This window comes from Brassica rapa, chromosome A07 (genome assembly GCF_000309985.2).
Source record: "Brassica rapa cultivar Chiifu-401-42 chromosome A07, CAAS_Brap_v3.01, whole genome shotgun sequence".
NCBI lineage: Eukaryota > Viridiplantae > Streptophyta > Magnoliopsida > Brassicales > Brassicaceae > Brassica > Brassica rapa.
This window is the reverse complement of record NC_024801.2, coordinates 21,896,162-21,917,704: the sequence shown is the minus strand read 5'-3', so window position 1 is coordinate 21,917,704 and position 21,543 is coordinate 21,896,162. Positions and strand designations below refer to the sequence as shown.

Genomic DNA, 21,543 nt, shown 5'->3' with positions numbered 1-21,543 from the left:
TCAAAACGTTATCGTTAGTTGAACGAGTAGAGAATATAAGGATATTATTGTAACAAATAATTTATATGAATATCATACAGTACTATAAACCCTGTCAAACAAGTAAAGCCACAACCAGAGTTCAAAAATAATAATTTACTTTGCAAACCAAAAAAACCTCGCTAATATTAGTATTTAGTCAATAGTCATTTACAATCAAATATTTAACATGATTAATGTACTTAATAACTCATATGACGTTTCCCATGAGGGTCTGAGCTAGAGCTGGCAGCACCTACACTTCTAGTAGCGTGAGTCCTCGTAGGAGTCGGAGTCCTAGAAGAAACTGGAGTAGCTTTACCTGTTCCTGTGTTGGATCCTCCAGTGTGTGTGTTCAAGTTCGAACCAAACGAGTCTGTCCTCGATCCAGTGGTCGAAAGCGTTCCAACCGAGGATGCTCCTGTAGGACGATGAGTTCGACGGCGGTGTCTAGACCCCGGGACACCAGGATGCTCTGGTTCCTCTAGATGCCCTGGCTTTCTCGAGAGAAGCAAAGACACCCGTCTCATAGTTGGTCTCTTACGAGGATCACCTTGAACACAGAGCAGACCGATCTGAACGCAGAGTCTGACTTGTTCCGGATCAGCAGAAGCTGATATCTCCGAGTCTAGTATCTCCATGGTCCTGCCTTTCTTGTATAACTTATATACCCATTCAAGAAGAGTCTGGTCAGCGTGTCTCATACTAAAACTAGAGTTCTTCTGGCCACTGATGAGCTCAAGAACCACAACTCCAAAGCTGAATACGTCTGCTTTTACCGAGAGAACACCTTGCATTACATACTCCGGCGCCATATAACCACTAAAAGAGGCAGTGAACGTTAATAACCATTCTACTAAATGACATTTTTGTAACCAATGGATTAGTAGTGATAGATAGCATACTTGGTTCCTGCAATGCGAGTGTTGACGTGTGTAGCGTCTTCCTGATAGAGTCTAGCCATCCCAAAATCAGCAATCTTAGGAACCCATTTATCATCAAGCGGAATGTTGCCAGCCTTGATGTCCCTATGGATGATGCAGTCTGGGGCGTCTTCATGGAGATAGAGAAGTCCTCTAGCAATGCCAGTTATGATCTCAAACCTCAGCTTCCAGTCTATCTCTGATCTTCTCTTGGATTCTGCATCCAAATGAAAACAACCACTACTTGTTATATCATTAAACTTGGATCAAAGCACATATAGTTAAAGATTAGAACATTGAGAAGAGAACTTACTGAAGAGGACCTTGTCAAGACTCTCGTTTGCGACGTACTCGTAAACCAAGAGTTTATCCTCTCCGTGTGTGCAATAACCCCAGAGATTAACGACATTCCGATGCTGGACTTTAGCTAATAACTTGGCCTCGTTGACAAACTCGTTGTCCCCTTGCTTTGAAGCCTGAGATAGCTTCTTCACTGCTATCTCTCTCCCGTCAGGTAACCTTCCCTATTACACAGAGGGTTTAAACCTCATCAGCCAAAACCCTAAATAAAGTTTCAACCTTTGGGCGTCTATTGAACTGAGTTTACCTTGAAGACCGGTCCGAACCCACCTTCGCCGAGTTTGTGGGTCGGGTTGAAATCTTTGGTAGCGGAGACTAGGGACTGAAAGGTGAAAACTTTCTGTTCCTGAGCAGAGATTCTATCGATATCGTCTTCTAGACCTTTACGTTAAGGAAGAAGAAGAAGAAGTGAGTCAATTTAGGAAACATCTGAAAAAGGAAGAAGGTTGAATCGAAGGAGGAGACTTACCTCGATTGGAGCTGCGTTTGAAAGGTTTGATGATTTTTTGAAAGAAGTTCATGGACTTGGTCACGCCAAGATTGCTCCTTTGAGAGTTCTTTGTGACCATCCCATGGAAAGAGTACACAGAAAGGTTAGGAACTGAGAAGAGAAATGGAAGCGGAATCGAATTGGGGAAGTGGGTTTACGTTCGATTGGGTTTCGCCGGCGGTAGTCTCGGAATCTCAGATTGTGGGTGGTTGAACGAAGAAGAAGAAGAAGGGAGAAGCGTGTTCTCGTGTAAATTCGTTTTTTTGGTTTTAATGGGCGGAAAAGACAGGAGAATAAGTCAAAATGAATTCGTGTTTTTTTTTTAAATCTCTCTCAAGGAAATGAATAAAAGTCAAGTCAAGTCTTCCTTCCACTTTTGCAGTTTATTTTATCATTTTGTAATTTCTAATAATTTTTGTCAATGGTGAAATTTTATTCATTACTAAAGGTTGTAGATTTGTTGTTGTTAACTTATTATGAGAATTAAGTATGTAAATTAGTCTTATACTATATATAGCATGATTCAAATTTTAGGAGCTGAAATAGCTTCTTTAGAAATATATATATTTTTTATTTATACTTCGAGTCCCGGGCAACCCACTATGGATCATATTCATATGATTTTGAAATGGTTTATTTTTTTATTTATAATATACTAAATTGCACTGTTATGGTTGCTAGTGGTATCATTGACTCACTGTATAACTTATTCCGATTCAAAACCAAATGATTTTTCAACTACTCTGTATATACTTAATAGTAGTTGGTGTTACCTTCGCGTGCAAACCAATTGGATTATATAAATGTATTTGATTGTAAAGAAAAGACGTGCAACCGTGGAGAAGTGAAAAGCATTTCTTTCAAATGGTTGGTAAACGCTGGTTGAAAGAATAGCGATTTAAAATAGAATAAATGGAAAAACTATAGTTTCTTATATATATATACGGTAAACAAGATGGCTTTACTCATAAATCATAAACCACATTTAATTGGCTAACAAACGATATTAATAGTTGAATTTTAATTTACAATTTTAAGATGCTAAAGTAGTCATAAAGTGATAAGTGTGTCGAGAGTTGATGTCTAGTTTATTAATGTATTTTGTTTTAAAAGTAAAAGATAAACTAAAATGTAAAAATGCAAGTGATTAAATTTTATTGAGAAAATTTTAAACTAACTGAAAGTAATAGACAAAGTAAATATTATTTTTAATATGTGTGAACAATCTTAAATATCAAATATTTGTATATACAAAATCAATATACAATACTAAAAGGAGAATAAGGGCTCCTCTCATGCTTCCACGTCACCTTTTTTATTCCACGTCTGATGGGCTGATGGGCTAGCTTATTTTTTTTTCGTTATGCTTGGCCCGTAAGCCCGTAGCTTTAGAGAAACGAGAGAGACGCATCGATCCATCCATAACCCTACCTTCTTCTCTCTCGCGCAAGACTGTGATCTCCCTCCGAGCCCTTTCATCTTCTTCCGTTTCCTTCTCAATCAATGATGATTGAAGTTATGTTGCTCGGTTTTATTGGTTTGGTTATAAAAGAAATTTGGTTATCTAACCAATCTCTGCGTCTTTTGTCTTTTAATTAGTTAGGGTTTTGTTGGTTTTCGTTCTTTGCCTCTTCTTCTACATCGTTGTCTCTCTCAACTTTGTCTGCAAACACAATTTTTTTCTTTCAACTCCTCACCTTCATTAAAGCTCAACGAGGTTCAACACATCCTTCTAAATTCCCTTGATTATTGTGATTGTCATTCGACACGGAGGAACCGACCTCCTCCGCCTTCACTTCATCTCCATGTTCAAGGTAAGGACAACCACATCACCGTGCTCTACTTCGACACGGATGTACCGATCCCCTCCGGCTCATGATGAATCCCGTGCTCAACCATCTTTTCTATGGATTTCTTCAAATCCAAGTACATATCTTCTGGTTCTTTGGTATATATTTTAATTTTCTTCGAGTCTTTGTGATGATTTAATTGATTTTCCATGAAATCATTTGTGGTTAAAGAGGAGGATGAGACGCTTCGTGGAGGTGGCTAAGGGTCGTTGGCATTTTTACCTTTGTTAACGGTGGTGGAAGCTCCAGAAGATAATGTTATAGGGGTTTGTTGATATGATGAGAAGTAGCTCTTTATCTAGAGCCTTCAATCTGTTTTTTTTCCAATCAGTAGGAAGAAAGGAGGCTGCAAAGCTTTAGAAAAGTACTTTCAAATAATTGTAATGACGGAGGCAATGTACAGGAGTCTAACTTTATTTGCATAGAGTAAATTTTATTAAAATTGATCTGATTGGAGAATGGATTTGGTCGTGATGGTGAGAATGTTTGGATTTGAATTTGAATTTGCATTCAGCTTCCTGAGTGTATAATTGAACATTAGGAGTTTTTTTCGTATTGGTTTTATTGATAGTATGATCTTGCTGATGATTATGGTTTGTTGTTCTCTCCATAGACAGCTGTTAGTGCTTTATATTCTCAGCTCAAAGAGCTCCAGAAGAAGGATGCAGACATGAAGGAGCGTGACAAAATGTTGTACTCAAAGGTATTTCCTTTTCTTTGCAGGAAAACAGATCATGTATCTTTTAGATCCCCTTTTTGGTTTTATAGCTATCCCCCTTCCAAATATATGAAGCAGTTTATATCACAAATGCAGGGGGACACTGATTCTACGAGTAAGTTAATTGGTTATTGTATGTGTGTTCATGCATTCATATACTTAAGCTATCTGAACACTGTATATTTATATAGGTTGGTCGCTAGAGACACTGATCTTCCATTGGCAGCAACACTGCTGAAAGCATATGCAAAGGTTGAGCCTCTGACAATAGCTGAGCTCAATTATTTATTATCACTGCTCCATCCCAGGTAAAATAACTAGCTGTCTTAATTTGTAGATGTTAATGGTATGGCTCTGTTTGATTCTGATATCCAACATGTAGGACATTGACATCATATGTACCGGGAGAGTTGCTCGCGTTGACATGGACAAAGGGTGGTGTTATGCTGCATGCTCCAAATGCAGTAAAACTGCAGCACACTGTCTCCGCTATTGCGTTTGTGCAATGCGACAATGCTCATGCTGTCGGGACTTTCCGGTACGCCTACAGTTTATAAATATTTCTCTCCGTACGTATACTCATGCGTGTCAATACTTTGTCTTTGCCTTTGTTATGCTTTTTCCTTAGCTATCGCGTGGAGACGGCCATTGCTGATGGTACTGCTGAAGGTACATTCTTTCGTTTTGATGGTGTAGTGACGAAATTACATAGCCTCAGAGCAAGTGAAGCTGGTCAAATGCTGGTAAGATACACGTCTGTCTCCTTATGTGTTTATCATCTACCAAGTACTAACACATCTACAAAACTTCCTGTGCCAAATAGGCTGAAGGAGTAAACCCTGAGGACTTTAAGATGCCTCCATTTACTACCCATATAGAAGCAAAGACATACACTTTCCAATTCAGTGTTAGTACATCTAACTTCACAGCAATCAAAGGAGAATAAGGGCTCCTCTCATGCTTCCACGTCACCTTTTTTATTCCACGTCTGATGGGCTGATGGGCTAGCTTATTTTTTTTTCGTTATGCTTGGCCCGTAAGCCCGTAGCTTTAGAGAAACGAGAGAGACGCATCGATCCATCCATAACCCTACCTTCTTCTCTCTCGCGCAAGACTGTGATCTCCCTCCGAGCCCTTTCATCTTCTTCCGTTTCCTTCTCAATCAATGATGATTGAAGTTATGTTGCTCGGTTTTATTGGTTTGGTTATAAAAGAAATTTGGTTATCTAACCAATCTCTGCGTCTTTTGTCTTTTAATTAGTTAGGGTTTTGTTGGTTTTCGTTCTTTGCCTCTTCTTCTACATCGTTGTCTCTCTCAACTTTGTCTGCAAACACAATTTTTTTCTTTCAACTCCTCACCTTCATTAAAGCTCAACGAGGTTCAACACATCCTTCTAAATTCCCTTGATTATTGTGATTGTCATTCGACACGGAGGAACCGACCTCCTCCGCCTTCACTTCATCTCCATGTTCAAGGTAAGGACAACCACATCACCGTGCTCTACTTCGACACGGATGTACCGATCCCCTCCGGCTCATGATGAATCCCGTGCTCAACCATCTTTTCTATGGATTTCTTCAAATCCAAGTACATATCTTCTGGTTCTTTGGTATATATTTTAATTTTCTTCGAGTCTTTGTGATGATTTAATTGATTTTCCATGAAATCATTTGTGGTTAAAGAGGAGGATGAGACGCTTCGTGGAGGTGGCTAAGGGTCGTTGGCATTTTTACCTTTGTTAACGGTGGTGGAAGCTCCAGAAGATAATGTTATAGGGGTTTGTTGATATGATGAGAAGTAGCTCTTTATCTAGAGCCTTCAATCTGTTTTTTTTCCAATCAGTAGGAAGAAAGGAGGCTGCAAAGCTTTAGAAAAGTACTTTCAAATAATTGTAATGACGGAGGCAATGTACAGGAGTCTAACTTTATTTGCATAGAGTAAATTTTATTAAAATTGATCTGATTGGAGAATGGATTTGGTCGTGATGGTGAGAATGTTTGGATTTGAATTTGAATTTGCATTCAGCTTCCTGAGTGTATAATTGAACATTAGGAGTTTTTTTCGTATTGGTTTTATTGATAGTATGATCTTGCTGATGATTATGGTTTGTTGTTCTCTCCATAGACAGCTGTTAGTGCTTTATATTCTCAGCTCAAAGAGCTCCAGAAGAAGGATGCAGACATGAAGGAGCGTGACAAAATGTTGTACTCAAAGGTATTTCCTTTTCTTTGCAGGAAAACAGATCATGTATCTTTTAGATCCCCTTTTTGGTTTTATAGCTATCCCCCTTCCAAATATATGAAGCAGTTTATATCACAAATGCAGGGGGACACTGATTCTACGAGTAAGTTAATTGGTTATTGTATGTGTGTTCATGCATTCATATACTTAAGCTATCTGAACACTGTATATTTATATAGGTTGGTCGCTAGAGACACTGATCTTCCATTGGCAGCAACACTGCTGAAAGCATATGCAAAGGTTGAGCCTCTGACAATAGCTGAGCTCAATTATTTATTATCACTGCTCCATCCCAGGTAAAATAACTAGCTGTCTTAATTTGTAGATGTTAATGGTATGGCTCTGTTTGATTCTGATATCCAACATGTAGGACATTGACATCATATGTACCGGGAGAGTTGCTCGCGTTGACATGGACAAAGGGTGGTGTTATGCTGCATGCTCCAAATGCAGTAAAACTGCAGCACACTGTCTCCGCTATTGCGTTTGTGCAATGCGACAATGCTCATGCTGTCGGGACTTTCCGGTACGCCTACAGTTTATAAATATTTCTCTCCGTACGTATACTCATGCGTGTCAATACTTTGTCTTTGCCTTTGTTATGCTTTTTCCTTAGCTATCGCGTGGAGACGGCCATTGCTGATGGTACTGCTGAAGGTACATTCTTTCGTTTTGATGGTGTAGTGACGAAATTACATAGCCTCAGAGCAAGTGAAGCTGGTCAAATGCTGGTAAGATACACGTCTGTCTCCTTATGTGTTTATCATCTACCAAGTACTAACACATCTACAAAACTTCCTGTGCCAAATAGGCTGAAGGAGTAAACCCTGAGGACTTTAAGATGCCTCCATTTACTACCCATATAGAAGCAAAGACATACACTTTCCAATTCAGTGTTAGTACATCTAACTTCACAGCAATCAGACATTCACCATCACGCTCATTCTCGATGAACGTGACCGTGTGCCAGTCCCTGACGTTGTCGACAACGTAAGTATAATGAGTATTATGTTGTTTCGCTATTTACATTTAAATGTATGTATGACCATCTGGTTGGAACAGATAGGTAATGATGATGGGGACGACATGCCAGATGGCAATCCAATTCCTGTTAAGGTGGAAACTGGAGGGAGCAGTGGTGAGGCAGCGTTCAATGCTGATACAGATCCAGTTGGTGTGTGCAGAAGAAGACGGCCAACTCATCTTCTGAGGTGGTTAAGAAGACGTGTGTGGCTTGAGATAGACTAGAAAGAACTATAAACACACTACTCAAAATTTAAATAATGCTTATGCATCTTCATTTTCTTTCGCGTATTGGTTAACTATGTTTTTGTCTTTCTCCAATTTTTGGGTACTATATTTGTCATACAATCTTCCTAATATGAGTTATCTACCTATTAACTTTCCACTACAAATTTATTTTTACTTATACATTTGTTTTAAACCTTTTGATTCAAAATGTGAGAAAATAATATTTTTTTGTTAAAATTTCCCAGATTAGATTTATTAGCTAACATGTTATTTTTTTAAAAAAATTATATGTTTATCAGTGTTTTAAAAACCGGACCGGCCGGTTGAACTGGTTGGACCGTGATTCACTCTTCTAACCGGTTCCGAGTTTGGCTAAGAACCGGATTTAAGTTGAACCGGCACCAAACTCGCTAAAACCGGTGATCCGGTTCAATACTAAAACCCAGTTTTCTCAAATTTAAGTTTATAATAAAAAAAAAATTGTAATTTCTTAAGAAAAAAATCATAAAACTTCATATTATATTTTAATATCTGTCTAAATAAATTAGTTTACATTATCTTTACATTTTATTTTCATTTATAAAAATAATTATGTATTATGCTATATATTTAGTTACTTAATTTAAAAGTAAATTAAATTTTTAAATCCCGGTTGAATCGGTCCGACCATTGACCCAGATATAATGCCGAGTTAGTGTCCGGCTTGGTTTTAAAAATATTGTATTTATTTAAACCATTAAATTTTAAAATTATTATTTATTGGTGTTGGAGTATAGTTAATGATTATTTTATTTGTATCGCATTAATGCATTGGTTTTATTATAAACCTTAATCTTGATTGGAGCCTGAATAGTATGATAACAAGTAAATATTAAAAGTATAAAGTTTAATTATTAGGGCTCATGTTTTATACAATCGTTAATTTACCTTATAATACATGTTATCATCGTTAAAAGCTATAATGCCATCTACTAAACTTAATAGTTAAAACCCGTATAATATGAGCCGCAAAGTTGAACATGATATCAAACTATGAGATTTATGCATATCCTGTTGTTGTAATGTCTGACTGTATTTCCTTACGTATTATCAACCATACGTTAAGACTGATGAAAACCAGCTCATCGAACTGCCTGATGCAAACAAATCAGACTATACAGTTATTGTTTCAGATTATATATTTTAAAATATTTTTAGTTATAATGAATAAGTTATTCTTTTATATCGTATAAAACATTAATTTTAAGGAAAATTGTATAACAAAAAAGAAAAAATAAATTATTTTATGAAAAAATATATAAATGAGACCGAAATAACTTTATTTTACTTATTATTTATAACACCACTGAATTTAAAAAAAAACCGTAAACTAAATATTTATAATTCAAAATTATTATAATGACTCGACATCATATAATTTCTAAAATAAATATTAAAATAATTAGTTAGAATAATTGTGAAATATTTATGAAAATAAATGTGATTTTTAATTAAAATTAATTAAACATTTTAAAGTACAGTTACTATTATAAGTTTATTTATTCATAAAAATCATGTGTTTTCTTCATTTTATCATAAAAATACCTACCAAATTATAATGCAAACTTCACTTCTAACCTAAGATACTTCATATAAGTTTATAGGTGTTCAGTCTATGGCTAATATTTTCACATGCAAAAAGGGGTTAAGCCGAGTGCTGAATATACATGCCCATACACTTAAGACCCATAGATTAGAGCAACTTATAATTAACCAACATATTAAGGATTACTAATTATATAAAAAATACTATAAAAACCCCACATACACCTCAAACATAACTCTTACAACTTCTAATATTATAGACCATAAACCTCAAAATATACTGCTCTTGCAAAAACGAACATAAAATACACAATGGAAATATACGAATGCCAATCCCAATCATTTTCTCGCAAATGCACTTAAACATGTGAATTTGAATCTTAGTTGATGTCTCAAGCATATATAATCATGTAGTCATGACAGTCAAAAATTATAGTATGGGTGAATTATATTTCCTTATTAATACACATATAGTTTGTCACCCATAAAGTCTGGGTGATGCGATCATCCAAATAGTCACAATTATCATATTTCAAAACCACGAAAGAAAAACACAATCTAAAAGAGAGAGCACATCAACGCAGCTTGCATAATAGATATTTAAAAGAAAATATACAATTAAAACTGAGCTCAAAAAAAAAAAAAACAGAAAAAAAAGAGAGCACACCAACACAACTTGCATAGTTGGAGAGGATGGATACTACAAGAATAAATGTAGATCCACTAAGAGACTACCATGTCTACTCTGTTTTTTTTTTTCATGCAATTTTAATCAAGACCAGTTAAGATAAACATAGTTTTCAACTTGAAGAGTGGCATAGAGGTTGAGACATAATTTTCATTACGAGAAGATGAAAGCATATACCGACCGAGCTATTCACACTAACAAGAGTTTGTTTTTAAGATAATATTGGCTTTTTAACATGCTTTTGCATACTCATTGCATAATTATACACACTTGCAAGGCATCGCCAATCTTATATTATACTCTAAATTTTATGTAGCGTTTCCAAATCTACAGAGTGATGGTCCGGTTTATATGATTTAAAGTCTAATTTTTGGGTGGTGTTTAAAAAAATGTGGATTAGTTTGGTTTGTGTTAGTTGGATTAGCTGAAACTTAAGAATATTGACTATTCATCACTTTCCGTTAATTTTAATAATAAATAAACAACAAAGAGTGAGGGATTGATTGGTTGTTCTGTAGTTTTTGTTTTTACTTTAGAAAATAAGCTGTGAATTGTTTTGCTATATATTTATTTTTAAAGCACTAAATAAAATCTTTAGAAAAGTTGATTTTGAAAACTAATATATTATTTTTTTGAAAAAATAGTTTATACTGTATCTTTAATTTTAAAAGCTAAAATATGATTGTTTTAAAAAAAACAATTTTAGAAAAAATTGGATGTTTAAAACATTTACCACCATTACCAATCAACCCCTCAGTTTATTCATTTCAAATTCGTTGGATAACATAATAAATTAACTTGCATATTATTACTTATATTTTTGTTAGTCAATTTTAAATAATATATATACATGCTTTTATAAAAAATAAACAAACTAAAATTAATTAAAAATTATAAGAAGAAATTTACCCGGGCGTAGCCCGGGCAAAGACCCTAGTATTATTAATATTTAAATACAGTCTAGTGTCCAAATAGCAATATGCAGAACAACTACAAAACAAATACGGTGTAATTCTAATAGTAACAAAAATATATAGGCTCCGAATAATAATAGTGGATTGAGCGGTGCAGAATAAGTGGATTATATACTGTGGTACGGTTTAGCTGTGGTTTGTATAAGTGAAACGCTTGCTGCGTTTGTTTAAAATAAACGGTTCAAAACAAAGTATGAATGGTGACATATATAGTGAATAGTATAACTGCAGAATACATATAATATATTTATATTTTACAAACCAAAAATCAGTAATATTAATATAATTTCAAAATTTTTTGAAAAAATATATTAAATTAAATATGCTATTACTGAGATTTATAGCCAATTGTTTTTATTAAAATAATTATAATTGCACTAGTTTTTTTTAAATGTATAATGAATAGTGTAATTGCGGAAAACATATACTATATTTATATTTTAAAAATTAAAATTCAGTGATTAATATAATTTAAACAAGTTTCTATTTAATATATAAAAATATTTTCTATATATATATATTTATTCATTCTGAATATTGTATCATCAAATTCTAATTATGTTATCGTTTTAACGATTTTGTTATTTTGCAAGCCTAAAAAAATAGGATATATAGTTGTATTTGAAAATTTTATTTATGAAAGTTGAAAATATTTTTGGGTAAATTTTAAAAATTGATCAAAAGATTTTAAATTTTTGTTTCTAAATGTTTTTATGTTAAATATATGTAGTTCAAGCTTATACAAAATTTATAAATCACAAAACTATAAAAAAAAATTGTTGAATATGCATATGTTTTGAATATAATAGGAAATTTCAATGTGCTATTACAGAGATATAGTTAATATTTTCATATTTTGCGTAATATTAACCAAAATGTTTATTTCTTAACAAAGAGTTCTCTAACAGTAAAACAAAACACACCATTTTACCTTTTTATCTATGTTAGTGCATTTCACCTATAAATAGTGATATATTTGTACCATACTTACTGTTTTTATAGGTGGCGTTTACACATAATAAATCAAGATGAATGAAGACATTTTCTGGTTCCACATAGTGGATCACTTCAACCGCCTCAAACATTTTGGGACATAAATACATAGTTATAAATATTTTTGTTACTATCAGCTGCGATTTTAGGTTAATAGCGGGTTTTAAAATTTTACCAAGATTTATCGGATTCTTAAATAGTTGTGGTTTATATACGGATCACCGGATTTAACGATTAACATAGATACAGGTCAGGTCAGCACAACAATAAATGTATGTATTAAGTTACAAACTTTAAACACACAGTTTTATAATTATCAAATTTTTGTTTCTTATAATTTTTTTAAACAAATAATAAATTTATTAAAATCTAGTTCTTATAGTATTGAAAACTTTTGAGGGAACGGTGGACAAGTAATAGGCCCTAGCAAGTATATCAGTTTATGTTCCGGTAGTCAGCTATCGTACGATCCTATTTATAATCGGTGTGTTATGTACTTAAAATTTAAAATTTAATGTACACCGGGTCAATGAAAAAAAGCACACAATAAAAAATAGGTCGTGGAAAGGTTTTTATGTATCGAACTATCGACCAAAAGAAGTTGCAAACATTGTCAATGAAAACCATTAAATATTACTTACGAACTACGCGGCATTTATTAAAATGTTACGCGGCATTTATTAGATGTCTTTGTCTACATTTTGACATTAAAAACTAACTCCAAATTGTTACGCATGATTTAATGCCCTTAATTCAACCATATAGTCATAGATTTGGAGTTTTAAAGTGTAAACACAGCATTTGGAGTTACATATTTACTGTAAATGTTAATTCATGTCTGAGTATATAATCTTCTGGTTATCAGTAAAGAAACAGAAGTACGTCTTTTTTTTTCTTTATTTGGGACTGCTAATGAAGTAATGATCTGTCAAAATAGTATAATCTCTTACGAAAGTTGATCAGATACGTTTGGCTGATACCTTTTCTCGTCCGTACCTGAATATACCCTAAATTAGTAAAATATTTAATGCAAACTAGTCTAACTAGACGAAAGTAAAAAAAAAGAAGAGTACAAATTATAGCCTTTCTACAAAAATTGTGTTTCGTGGACTAACGCGTCTCCCCTTTGGAACCCATCTCCGGTCAACGGCAAATCCTAGACATGAAAGAAAATCTTAGCTTGCATCCTACATCTATTATGATTTATAACAATTAATAAACATTTTTCTATGATATTAGAAGCTTCGATGGCCATGATTGTCAAAGGAAGGTAAATAGCTAAGTGAGCAGTGACAGAAACATTTGGAAACTCATATATTTAGTCTGGATCATAGGTTCAATCTTACTGATGAATAGGTAAAATCGACTCATGTTTCGATTTAGAATATGGAAGAATTAATTAAGTCCTTAGTTATTTGTACATGTTGTTATTTGCATATCGTATTTTTTCTTCTGTTTTTAATAATTGGATGTTAAGATCTAGACCCAACTAATCTTTCAGAGGAACAATATCGCCGAAGTCCGGTTCAAAACTTCTGAACGAAGCCTAAGAGATAATTCCATATTTCGTTTTATATTTCACATATAGCTTTTTCCCGGTTTGTGAGTATTTAGCATTTCCACTGATTCAAAAGGAAATTGTAAGGATGCGCTTGTTTTTTTGCTAATGGATATAATTGTAGAGGAGACTTTGAAAGAGTCGACAGGATATATAATAATACTTCACACCAAGTCATAACCATGTGCTAGTGGTCGGGTGGTAGCACGGCGTTCTAGCGCCGCTAAGCCACCTGAATTCGAATATACTCAGATATCCCTAACACGTGGCCACCGGTAATATACATGATTCTTTTCAACTGCATAGAAAAAAGGATTTTTGCTGGGAGTCCACCAGGTTCTTCAGCTCAGTTGTAGCCTCATGATTGGAATATAGAACAGCAGCAGCAGCTAGAACCACAAAAATAATGGCTCTTCCTTTGAGGCAGACACTTCCGCGGAAGAGTCTTCCCGATATCACTTTGCAGGACTTGTCTGCTTCTCTGTGAAGAGAACCATTGGCTGTTCCTTCAGTGATGGCATCCTCGTTCTAAAAATATCACATGTCAAGGTCAGAGATGAGCAAGAAAGTGAAATTAGTTACTTTCATGGCATTACCTTTAGCCTGAAGCTCTTCATAGTTCCGTTGAGAGTGAGAGCATTACTCGGTGATGATGATATCTTGACAGAGTGCTCCTTCCATTCGCCTACAAGCCTTTTAAGAACAGCAACACACTAGCGTCTAAAATCTCCTTGTAGACATTCTCCCAGTGCTTGCAGCAATCAATGTTTTCTGTCACAGCGAGTGATGTAGCCTCCTTGGCTAAAACAGGATTACCTATAACAACCTAAACACATTAGAAATACATACATATGGAGAAGACACAAGTATCCAAGGTTTAGTTCCACATTTCACAAAACATCACAATACAGATCACAGGAAACACAATTTCCGTCACTTTCGGTCCTAACTCACACAAGGAAACAAACAAACCTGAGCCATCATCCAAACTATAACCGGAAGCTTGTCCTGTCCTTGATACTCAGGTTTTTCCCTCAGAGTCGGGCAAGTCGGCAATACATTACTTAAAGCATCAGGTTTCCTACGCAAGACCATTGCTAATGCAACAAATACTGCTACCTAAAGACACATAGTGGAGTTATTAAACTGATGAGTAGCATGAACAAAGATCAGAATCATTACCTGAGATTTAGAAGAAGTATGTTGTGCACCCTTCTTCCCACCTTTACCACCTCCTTATTGTGCAGCCAAGTCTGTGAGAATACAGTCAAACGCCCACAACGCAAATGCTCCAAGAGCTTCTATTGGACGTTGGTTGATCCAATCGACTGATGTTTTGTTGACTGGTTCAGGAACATGACTTGACGGAACCTGTTTGATTAAAGACACCAGCTTTACAAACCTAATCATAGACTTTGTTCCGACCAAAAACGTAGCTTATATCGATTTTAATACTAGCTGTTAACTCATGGCTCATTAAATCCCAATAATCTAATTACTTTAGTCGTTTTAGTTTTCGCACCGAAGTTGTGCTAATACTCTCCAACTTTACGTATGCATATTGAAATACCAATTCACAACATATATTAACAACTAGAATATGTTATGACGAAAGAGAAAGAAACGGATAGACTATTTTTACTTTTTGTCGAGTAAATTGTATTGTGTAACCGAGAGCTAAGTCATACTAGTTTACTTTTATCTCAAACCTTACCATGATAGTAGTACACATGTCATGTAGAATCTCTCATAGTTATCGTATGTGCATCCTTGGTTGGCCAGTAGCAGCGAGATAAAAACTATCGTGTCGTTTCAATTCTCGTAGAAGTATCTGGAAATCTCCTTGTTGGATAAGGAAAGGTGGAAAGACGAAATAAAACACGTACGTGTCGCGTTATATGAAGAAGAAGTGAAGCACGGCAAAACTGTAGAACACACGAAGAGGTAGAGAAGAGTACAAGTAGGTACAGAATCTTTTATGTATTCATCATTCATTTGTACTTTTCTTGTTTCTTCCGAAGCAAAGTTTCTTTTCTTTTTCCCTTTTTAATCAAAAACAGATTTGATCACTTTTATTTTGGATTCGACAATGACGTTTCTCCTCTCTACCACATGACACTTCACGACAAAATATTTTTTTAAAAAAACTTTTTATTACCGGAGAATGAGAGATGTAAAAGAGAAAGGCTTCATCAATGTCAATGGAAGCTTCAGACAGAGTTTGGAAACAAATCATAAGCAACAAAAAAAAAAAAAAAAAAAAAAAAAAAGCAAAACAAAAGAAACATAAAGTCTGTCTTGTCTGAAAAAGAAGATATTCAATGGCTGGAGACTTTGAGGTTAAAGGACTTGTTGATCCAAGCCTTCAAGCTTCCTCCTTTCCTCGCCCCATTAATGGAATTAGATCTTCCCTCACCTTCTCCTTCCTTAACCACCTTCTTCTCCTCTGGCTTCCTACACAGAGTAAAGTTCCTTGCACCAAGCGATCCAATTGCACTCCACGCGCTTAAAGCTATCACAACAAAACCAAAACCCGGTTCAGTTAACCAATTCAATTCGAATCGAGAAAAATCAATTCGGTTTACCTTCAGGTCCAACCATTGGACAGTAGAGAAGAAAATCATTGAAATCAGATCCGAGAAGAGGAAGACGACCTTCGCGAGCGTAGCATTTAAGAGCAGTATCGATAACAGAAGCAACGAGATCTTCCTCGAAAGCAACGAACCGGATCGGACCGGCGCTACCAAGAACCGTAACGCTGATTAGGATTCTGTTTCCTTTTGCGTTCTGGTTCTTCTTCTGCTTGTTGTAAAGCAACATCTTTAAAAAAAAAAAACAAAAAACAAAAGGCAGCGGATCTCAGATCGAGATTGGATTCACGGGTCGATGCCGAAGCAGCGGAAGTACCAGCCTTCTTTGCAGGAGCCGAAAGCGAAAACAGAGGATGCAGAGAGAAGGCTCGCCCTTTCGATGGGAAGGGAGAGCGTAGAATTACCACCGGTCGGATTCGTTTCCACCATTCACAAACGATTCCACAGAGAGAGAGTTAAGATCGAAAACGGAGAAGAAAGAAGGCGCTTTTGGTTTTCGCGAAGCAGAGGAACAGAGAATGAATGTGATCTGTTGAGCTGAAGGGAGAAGAGATATTTAAATAGGTGGTTAGGGTAAGGGGTACTTTGGGAATTGAGGATTGTATCAACCGAGTCGGTTCGGTTCAATGTATTGGCGCATTTTTATATAGAAGTTCGGTTTTATGTGAAATTGTAGATGGGTAAATAAAATTAGATAATTGAATAAGTTTATAGATGAATTGTACAATAGTATTATAGCTGATGGAATTATCTATGTTGGTTTAATTTATTAGATAACATCATGTATATATATAGAGATTGATATGTTATTATTCTTTATATAATTTGGATTTGATAAATATAAATTAGCCCTAATCTAAATTTAGTACAAAATATCTTTGTGAACAGAGTATTAATTTTGAGAGGATCCTCATTTAATATTTGTCAGTTACTTCAGTTATTTTTGTCTTCAACGTTATAATCCATTGATAATCTGATATACATAAATAGAATATTTAAGCGATATTTCGTACAATTTCAGTAGTGAAAACATTTGAGCTGAGTGTAAACCATTTTTTTTGACAACATGTAAACAATTATTAAAATCTGGTTTTTAGTAGATTAAAGAAATTTGTTGCTTTTAGTTATAATTTTAACACAACCAACATCTAATATGTAGTTTTTTTTGGTAAAATATCTACTATGTAGTTACTTGTAAATAAGTACAAAATAATAATAATGAAATATAGAAGATTCACTATTTAAAAACATGACAACGTAGTATTTTTTTGAACGGCTAACAAAGTAGTATTAAATTCATAATATAATATATGTTTAAAGGACAATAAATTTATGCGTTTTCTGTGTCAAAATAATAATTTGTGCGTTTACATTTGTGTTGACACGAAAGTTAACTCTTTTTTTGCGTTGCCTTTTACGATCTAGCTATTTTTTGCAAGCCATTCTAATTGAGTTGTTGTTTTATTAGATTGGCATAGATGCTAGAGCTTTTGTTATGGATGGTAGAGATATACGGCAACTTTCTTAGAACTTTTTTTTTGTCTCCTTAAAACTTATACATAAGATCTATATTATAATTAAAATATTTACAACATATAAACAAACAAATAACCGAGGATCTGGGCGGCTATACAGAGAAGATGATGAAGTTGATTTCTTTTGAGACCATCATATCGAGCTATCTTTTGTTTTGGTAATATATCTTTAATATATATATATATTAAAAAATAAGCTTTTGTAATAAATATTTTCATTCGTAATATATTGATATTGTGATGTGTCAGCTTTACAATTATTTAAACATTAAAATGTTGACTTGACGTTTGCAGAAAACTTTTCTAACCAAGTTTACATTTAATGTAAAACATTTATTACAGTTTCTACTAATATGTTATTATCATCGACATAAACTCGATGAAACAACATCATCCAAAAAGTTTAAACATGAACTCGATAAAACATGATCATCAAAATATTTATATCGAAAGAGCTAGATGTAACATCATCATCGAAAAAGACTTCTACAACTGAAAGGAAGTCGTAGAAACTTCTACTACATTATCATTCACTAAAATATAACTATTAATTCGTTAATTTCATATGTTTGTTATTTTTATAATGCGTGTTATAATTTATGTATCTTTATATATTAATAATAAAAGACATTACTGTTGGTAAAATAGTATAAATTAAATTAAAGTAATATTTTATAAGTTAAAAACCGATAATATATAAATAGAACAAAAAAAAATAAATATAATTTTAATAAGGTAACTAGTTTGTATTAACCGAAAAACGGAAAATTTGAATCGAAACATTTAATTTACCCAAGTATTTCATCCTGCCCACGTCACGGAATACTACTAGCTAGTGTAGTTGATAAATCTGGTAAACGGTCGTTATCGAAGTTGAGCAACATGATGCGGCGTTAGAGAAAGAGCATAACGTGTCATGCGTTGGACCATTGCTCTGATCCTTGCTGCTTTAAGGTTCCACCGATACAAATCTGCCCATTTTAAACTTGAGAAGTTGCACGTTTCTTCTATTTTAGAAAAATATTTTACAAATCTTAGAAACCTCGTCTCTGTGGAATAATACTTTATATTATATTATTTCAGAGTACGAAGCAAGAAGTTCGAGGAGAGTTGTACCAAAACTCATCTTTTAGTTGCGCTAGTGATATTTCTGAGATACACGCAACATCTAACATGGTTAAATTGCACTCTCGCGACAGCTTTGCTTTGATTTGTGGCATATACCTAAATACATCTTTGTGTAAGGACTTGGTTATATAAGTGATCAGAATATAACAGAACCTTGTTAATTAAAAACTTAATTAATTTGGGTTAGTCGAATCTAAAATATTTCCGGACAAACACATTAACTAGGAACGGCGGAAGATATACTCTATAAAGATGTCGAATCCTTTGCATCAATAGATACAATCTATAAAGATATCGAATCCTTTGCATCAATATCTTATACTATGAAAAGTACAATCAATTTTCTCATAGTGTTGTTAAACTATATGTGTAGGTAAATTAATGGAATAAATATGAAATCAGAATCAAGTGCAGAGAGCACATATGGGCCATGATCTTGAATGGTGCAGAGCCAAGCTAAATGTTAGAGAGAGCACATGACGGATAGAACCAAAACCAACGAAGCACAGATACAGATGTCGTAAGTTTCAGACAGCTATCAATCTCATCTCCATGCACTATGATCTCTTGATCTATATCACCTCTTATCATCATCATATCTTCCATGTCTTATCCTGAGCCGCTCAGTGTCCCACTAAATTTGTCCGGTAAATTAACATCTTGTATGATTTATCGTGTAGCTATGTGTCCCAATTATAACGTGTTAGTATCCTCGAAGTAAAAGAAGTAATTCCTGATCCAGTTCTGAATTCAAGTACCGTCGTGAAAAAGAAGCAAAATCTTGATTACCTCGAGAAAGATATTTTTGATATGTCATATATATATGTGCATGTGTTAGTATATAACCGATAAACAGTTCACAAATTTATTTTGATTTATTTATATATATAACCATCTTTTTGATTGAGCAGTCTTTGTTGAATTTAATACAGTTTACCATGCCCGCAATGAAATGATCTTTACTCATTATCATTCATATCAAACTCATTTTTGTTATGCTAATATTTATTCTGTAGACAAGATAAAATTTTATAAAGACCCTGCTAACTTTTTTTTTTGTAGCACAAAGACCCTGCTAACTAAACCGACAATTTAGTACTTATATTAATGATACATGACGGTATAAACTCAAGTTTCAAGTGTTTGTTGATTTGATATACTTTTCAAATTTTCTGTTTTTGTTTTCTAGTTTGTCCATTGTAACATTTTTAGTTGATAAAAGTGGTTTTAGATATGCATCTAAACTAGCAACTGGATGCAAGATTTATACACTTATAAGTAGATTTATATCTTTTGTGGGTTATGGAAATATTTTTGTTTCATTACAATATTATACAATCACTTTCACCAAAAAAAAAAAGAAAACAAAAGATCTACATTTAATACATGGTAGGAGTAGATGGCGAAGTAGCTCAAAATCTTCCATGTCATTCCCAGGGGCGAAGCCAGACTCTCTCTTCACTGGGTGCAAAATAAATATAGATAATAAGAAGAGGGGAATCCTTGAATAATTGTGGGTGCATAATAACCAAATAAGCCACTTTCACCATATATGTTCAAGGTAAAACACTAAATATCTAAATAACAGTGGGTGCACTTGCACCCATAGTCTTCAAGCTAGATTCACCACTGGTCATTCCTAATTTACCTGGAGTCCAACCTCCTATATGAAAGCTATGATAGTGGCCTTGTGACCATTATATTAGAGCCTTGATGACCAGAAAAAAAAACTACATGTAAGTTAAAAATAAATTGTACGTTAATAGATATTTAAACATCACTAGATTTTGACCCGTGCAACCGCACGGGTGTTTGTTTTCACTTTTCTATACATAAATTATTGTTTTAGAACATAAGTGGTATATATTTTTAATGTTAATCATATACTTAAATATTTATATAACTATTTCAAATACAATAATTTTATAATTTACATGTTATAATTAATTAATTGTTTAAACCTTATGTATTTGCCACTTCTTATTATATATTTATCTTATTGTATTTGCATTTAGTTATCAAGCAAATTAATATATTCATGAGAAAATATATTTAAAAAATATTTTGTATTTAATTTATGCTAAATTCTGACACGTATTTCAAAACTGAATTTCTTTTTTACCAATATTTTTATGCTTATTCATTTTAGATAATTTATTATTGTATCTATAAAAGTGTAAGATATGATAATTTTTATACATGTATTATATAGTTTGTTAATTTTAAGTCGTTCTATCATCATATTATATTTTAAATAAATAGTTTATATTTATGAAAATAAAATTTATAAATTTATCAATTGAATATAAATTTATCATATTTATTTTAGTCTAATAATTATATTTTAACATGATCATGACTATAAAAGTAGATAAAATAGGATATAATTTATTTATTTTTATTTCTAAACGATAACTTAAAATACATTAAGTTATTGTTTAAATATTACACAGATTTATTAGAATTTTTAAAATATAATATATAAATATATATTATATTTAAAATGAAAATATATTATGATTAAAGTAGTTACAAATATTTTATATTATTAACTTTAAAGAAATACATGTTAATTTTTATACATGTATTATATAGTTTGATAATGTTAACCCATCTTACCAACATATTAGATTTTATTTT

At 33.4% G+C, this 21,543-nt stretch overlaps 4 protein-coding genes and 1 pseudogene across 6 annotated transcripts; 2 read left to right on the top strand and 3 right to left on the bottom strand.

Annotated features, from left to right (window-relative positions):
* Nucleotides 1–38: 38 nt before the first annotated feature.
* Nucleotides 39–2,116, bottom strand: LOC103830873 (putative receptor-like protein kinase At4g00960). The gene is made up of 5 exons (XM_009106693.3): nt 1,771–2,116; nt 1,549–1,682; nt 1,255–1,465; nt 924–1,158; nt 39–840 (listed from the first exon to the last, which is right to left on the bottom strand). The coding sequence occupies exons 1-5, from the start codon at nt 1,868–1,870 to the stop codon at nt 222–224; spliced, it is 1,299 nt and encodes a 432-aa protein (XP_009104941.1). The 5' UTR covers nt 1,871–2,116; the 3' UTR covers nt 39–221.
* Nucleotides 2,117–4,121: 2,005 nt separating this feature from the next.
* LOC103831459 lies at nt 4,122–9,155 on the top strand. 2 transcript variants are annotated; one of them, XM_033274656.1, is made up of 5 exons: nt 4,122–4,344; nt 4,438–4,667; nt 4,742–4,897; nt 4,988–5,102; nt 5,183–9,155. In XM_033274656.1, exons 1-5 carry the CDS (start codon nt 4,312–4,314, stop codon nt 5,303–5,305), a joined length of 657 nt encoding a protein of 218 aa, XP_033130547.1. In that variant the 5' UTR covers nt 4,122–4,311; the 3' UTR covers nt 5,306–9,155. The 2 variants fall into 2 exon arrangements, with proteins under 2 accessions (XP_033130547.1, XP_033130546.1); XM_033274655.1 differs by having other exon boundaries at nt 4,267–4,667.
* Nucleotides 6,352–10,113, top strand: LOC103830872. Of its 2 annotated transcripts, XM_033274654.1 has the most exons (6): nt 6,352–6,574; nt 6,668–6,897; nt 6,972–7,127; nt 7,218–7,332; nt 7,413–7,591; nt 7,664–9,155. In XM_033274654.1, the coding sequence occupies exons 1-6, from the start codon at nt 6,542–6,544 to the stop codon at nt 7,665–7,667; spliced, it is 717 nt and encodes a 238-aa protein (XP_033130545.1). In that variant the 5' UTR covers nt 6,352–6,541; the 3' UTR covers nt 7,668–9,155. The 2 variants fall into 2 exon arrangements, with proteins under 2 accessions (XP_033130545.1, XP_033130544.1); XM_033274653.1 differs by having other exon boundaries at nt 6,497–6,897; nt 7,664–10,113.
* On the bottom strand, nt 8,648–15,456 carry LOC117126858 (annotated as a pseudogene).
* A 333-nt stretch (nt 15,457–15,789) lies between these two features.
* LOC103830871 (uncharacterized protein At4g22758) lies at nt 15,790–16,796 on the bottom strand. The gene is made up of 2 exons (XM_009106689.3): nt 16,235–16,796; nt 15,790–16,161 (listed from the first exon to the last, which is right to left on the bottom strand). The coding sequence occupies exons 1-2, from the start codon at nt 16,467–16,469 to the stop codon at nt 15,968–15,970; spliced, it is 429 nt and encodes a 142-aa protein (XP_009104937.1). The 5' UTR covers nt 16,470–16,796; the 3' UTR covers nt 15,790–15,967.
* Nucleotides 16,797–21,543: the final 4,747 nt, after the last annotated feature.

Bases quoted from the DNA above. Each gene is read 5' to 3' on its own strand.
- LOC103830873 (XM_009106693.3), bottom strand. From the start codon at position 1,870: ATGGTCACAAAGAACTCTCAAAGGAGCAATCTTGGCGTGACCAAGTCC. The intron at 1,466-1,548 runs GTAAACTCAGTT...TCTGTGTAATAG, and splicing joins GGTTCGGACCGGTCTTCAAG to GGAAGGTTACCTGACGGGAG. The intron at 841-923 runs GTATGCTATCTA...TGCCTCTTTTAG, and splicing joins ACTCGCATTGCAGGAACCAA to TGGTTATATGGCGCCGGAGT.
- LOC103831459 (XM_033274655.1), top strand. From the start codon at position 4,312: ATGAAGGAGCGTGACAAAATGTTGTACTCAAAGGTATTTCCTTTTCTT. The intron at 4,668-4,741 runs GTAAAATAACTA...TCCAACATGTAG, and splicing joins TTATCACTGCTCCATCCCAG to GACATTGACATCATATGTAC. The intron at 5,103-5,182 runs GTAAGATACACG...TGTGCCAAATAG, and splicing joins GTGAAGCTGGTCAAATGCTG to GCTGAAGGAGTAAACCCTGA.
- LOC103830872 (XM_033274653.1), top strand. From the start codon at position 6,542: ATGAAGGAGCGTGACAAAATGTTGTACTCAAAGGTATTTCCTTTTCTT. The intron at 6,898-6,971 runs GTAAAATAACTA...TCCAACATGTAG, and splicing joins TTATCACTGCTCCATCCCAG to GACATTGACATCATATGTAC. The intron at 7,333-7,412 runs GTAAGATACACG...TGTGCCAAATAG, and splicing joins GTGAAGCTGGTCAAATGCTG to GCTGAAGGAGTAAACCCTGA.
- LOC103830871 (XM_009106689.3), bottom strand. From the start codon at position 16,469: ATGTTGCTTTACAACAAGCAGAAGAAGAACCAGAACGCAAAAGGAAAC. The intron at 16,162-16,234 runs GTAAACCGAATT...TTGTTGTGATAG, and splicing joins TCCAATGGTTGGACCTGAAG to CTTTAAGCGCGTGGAGTGCA.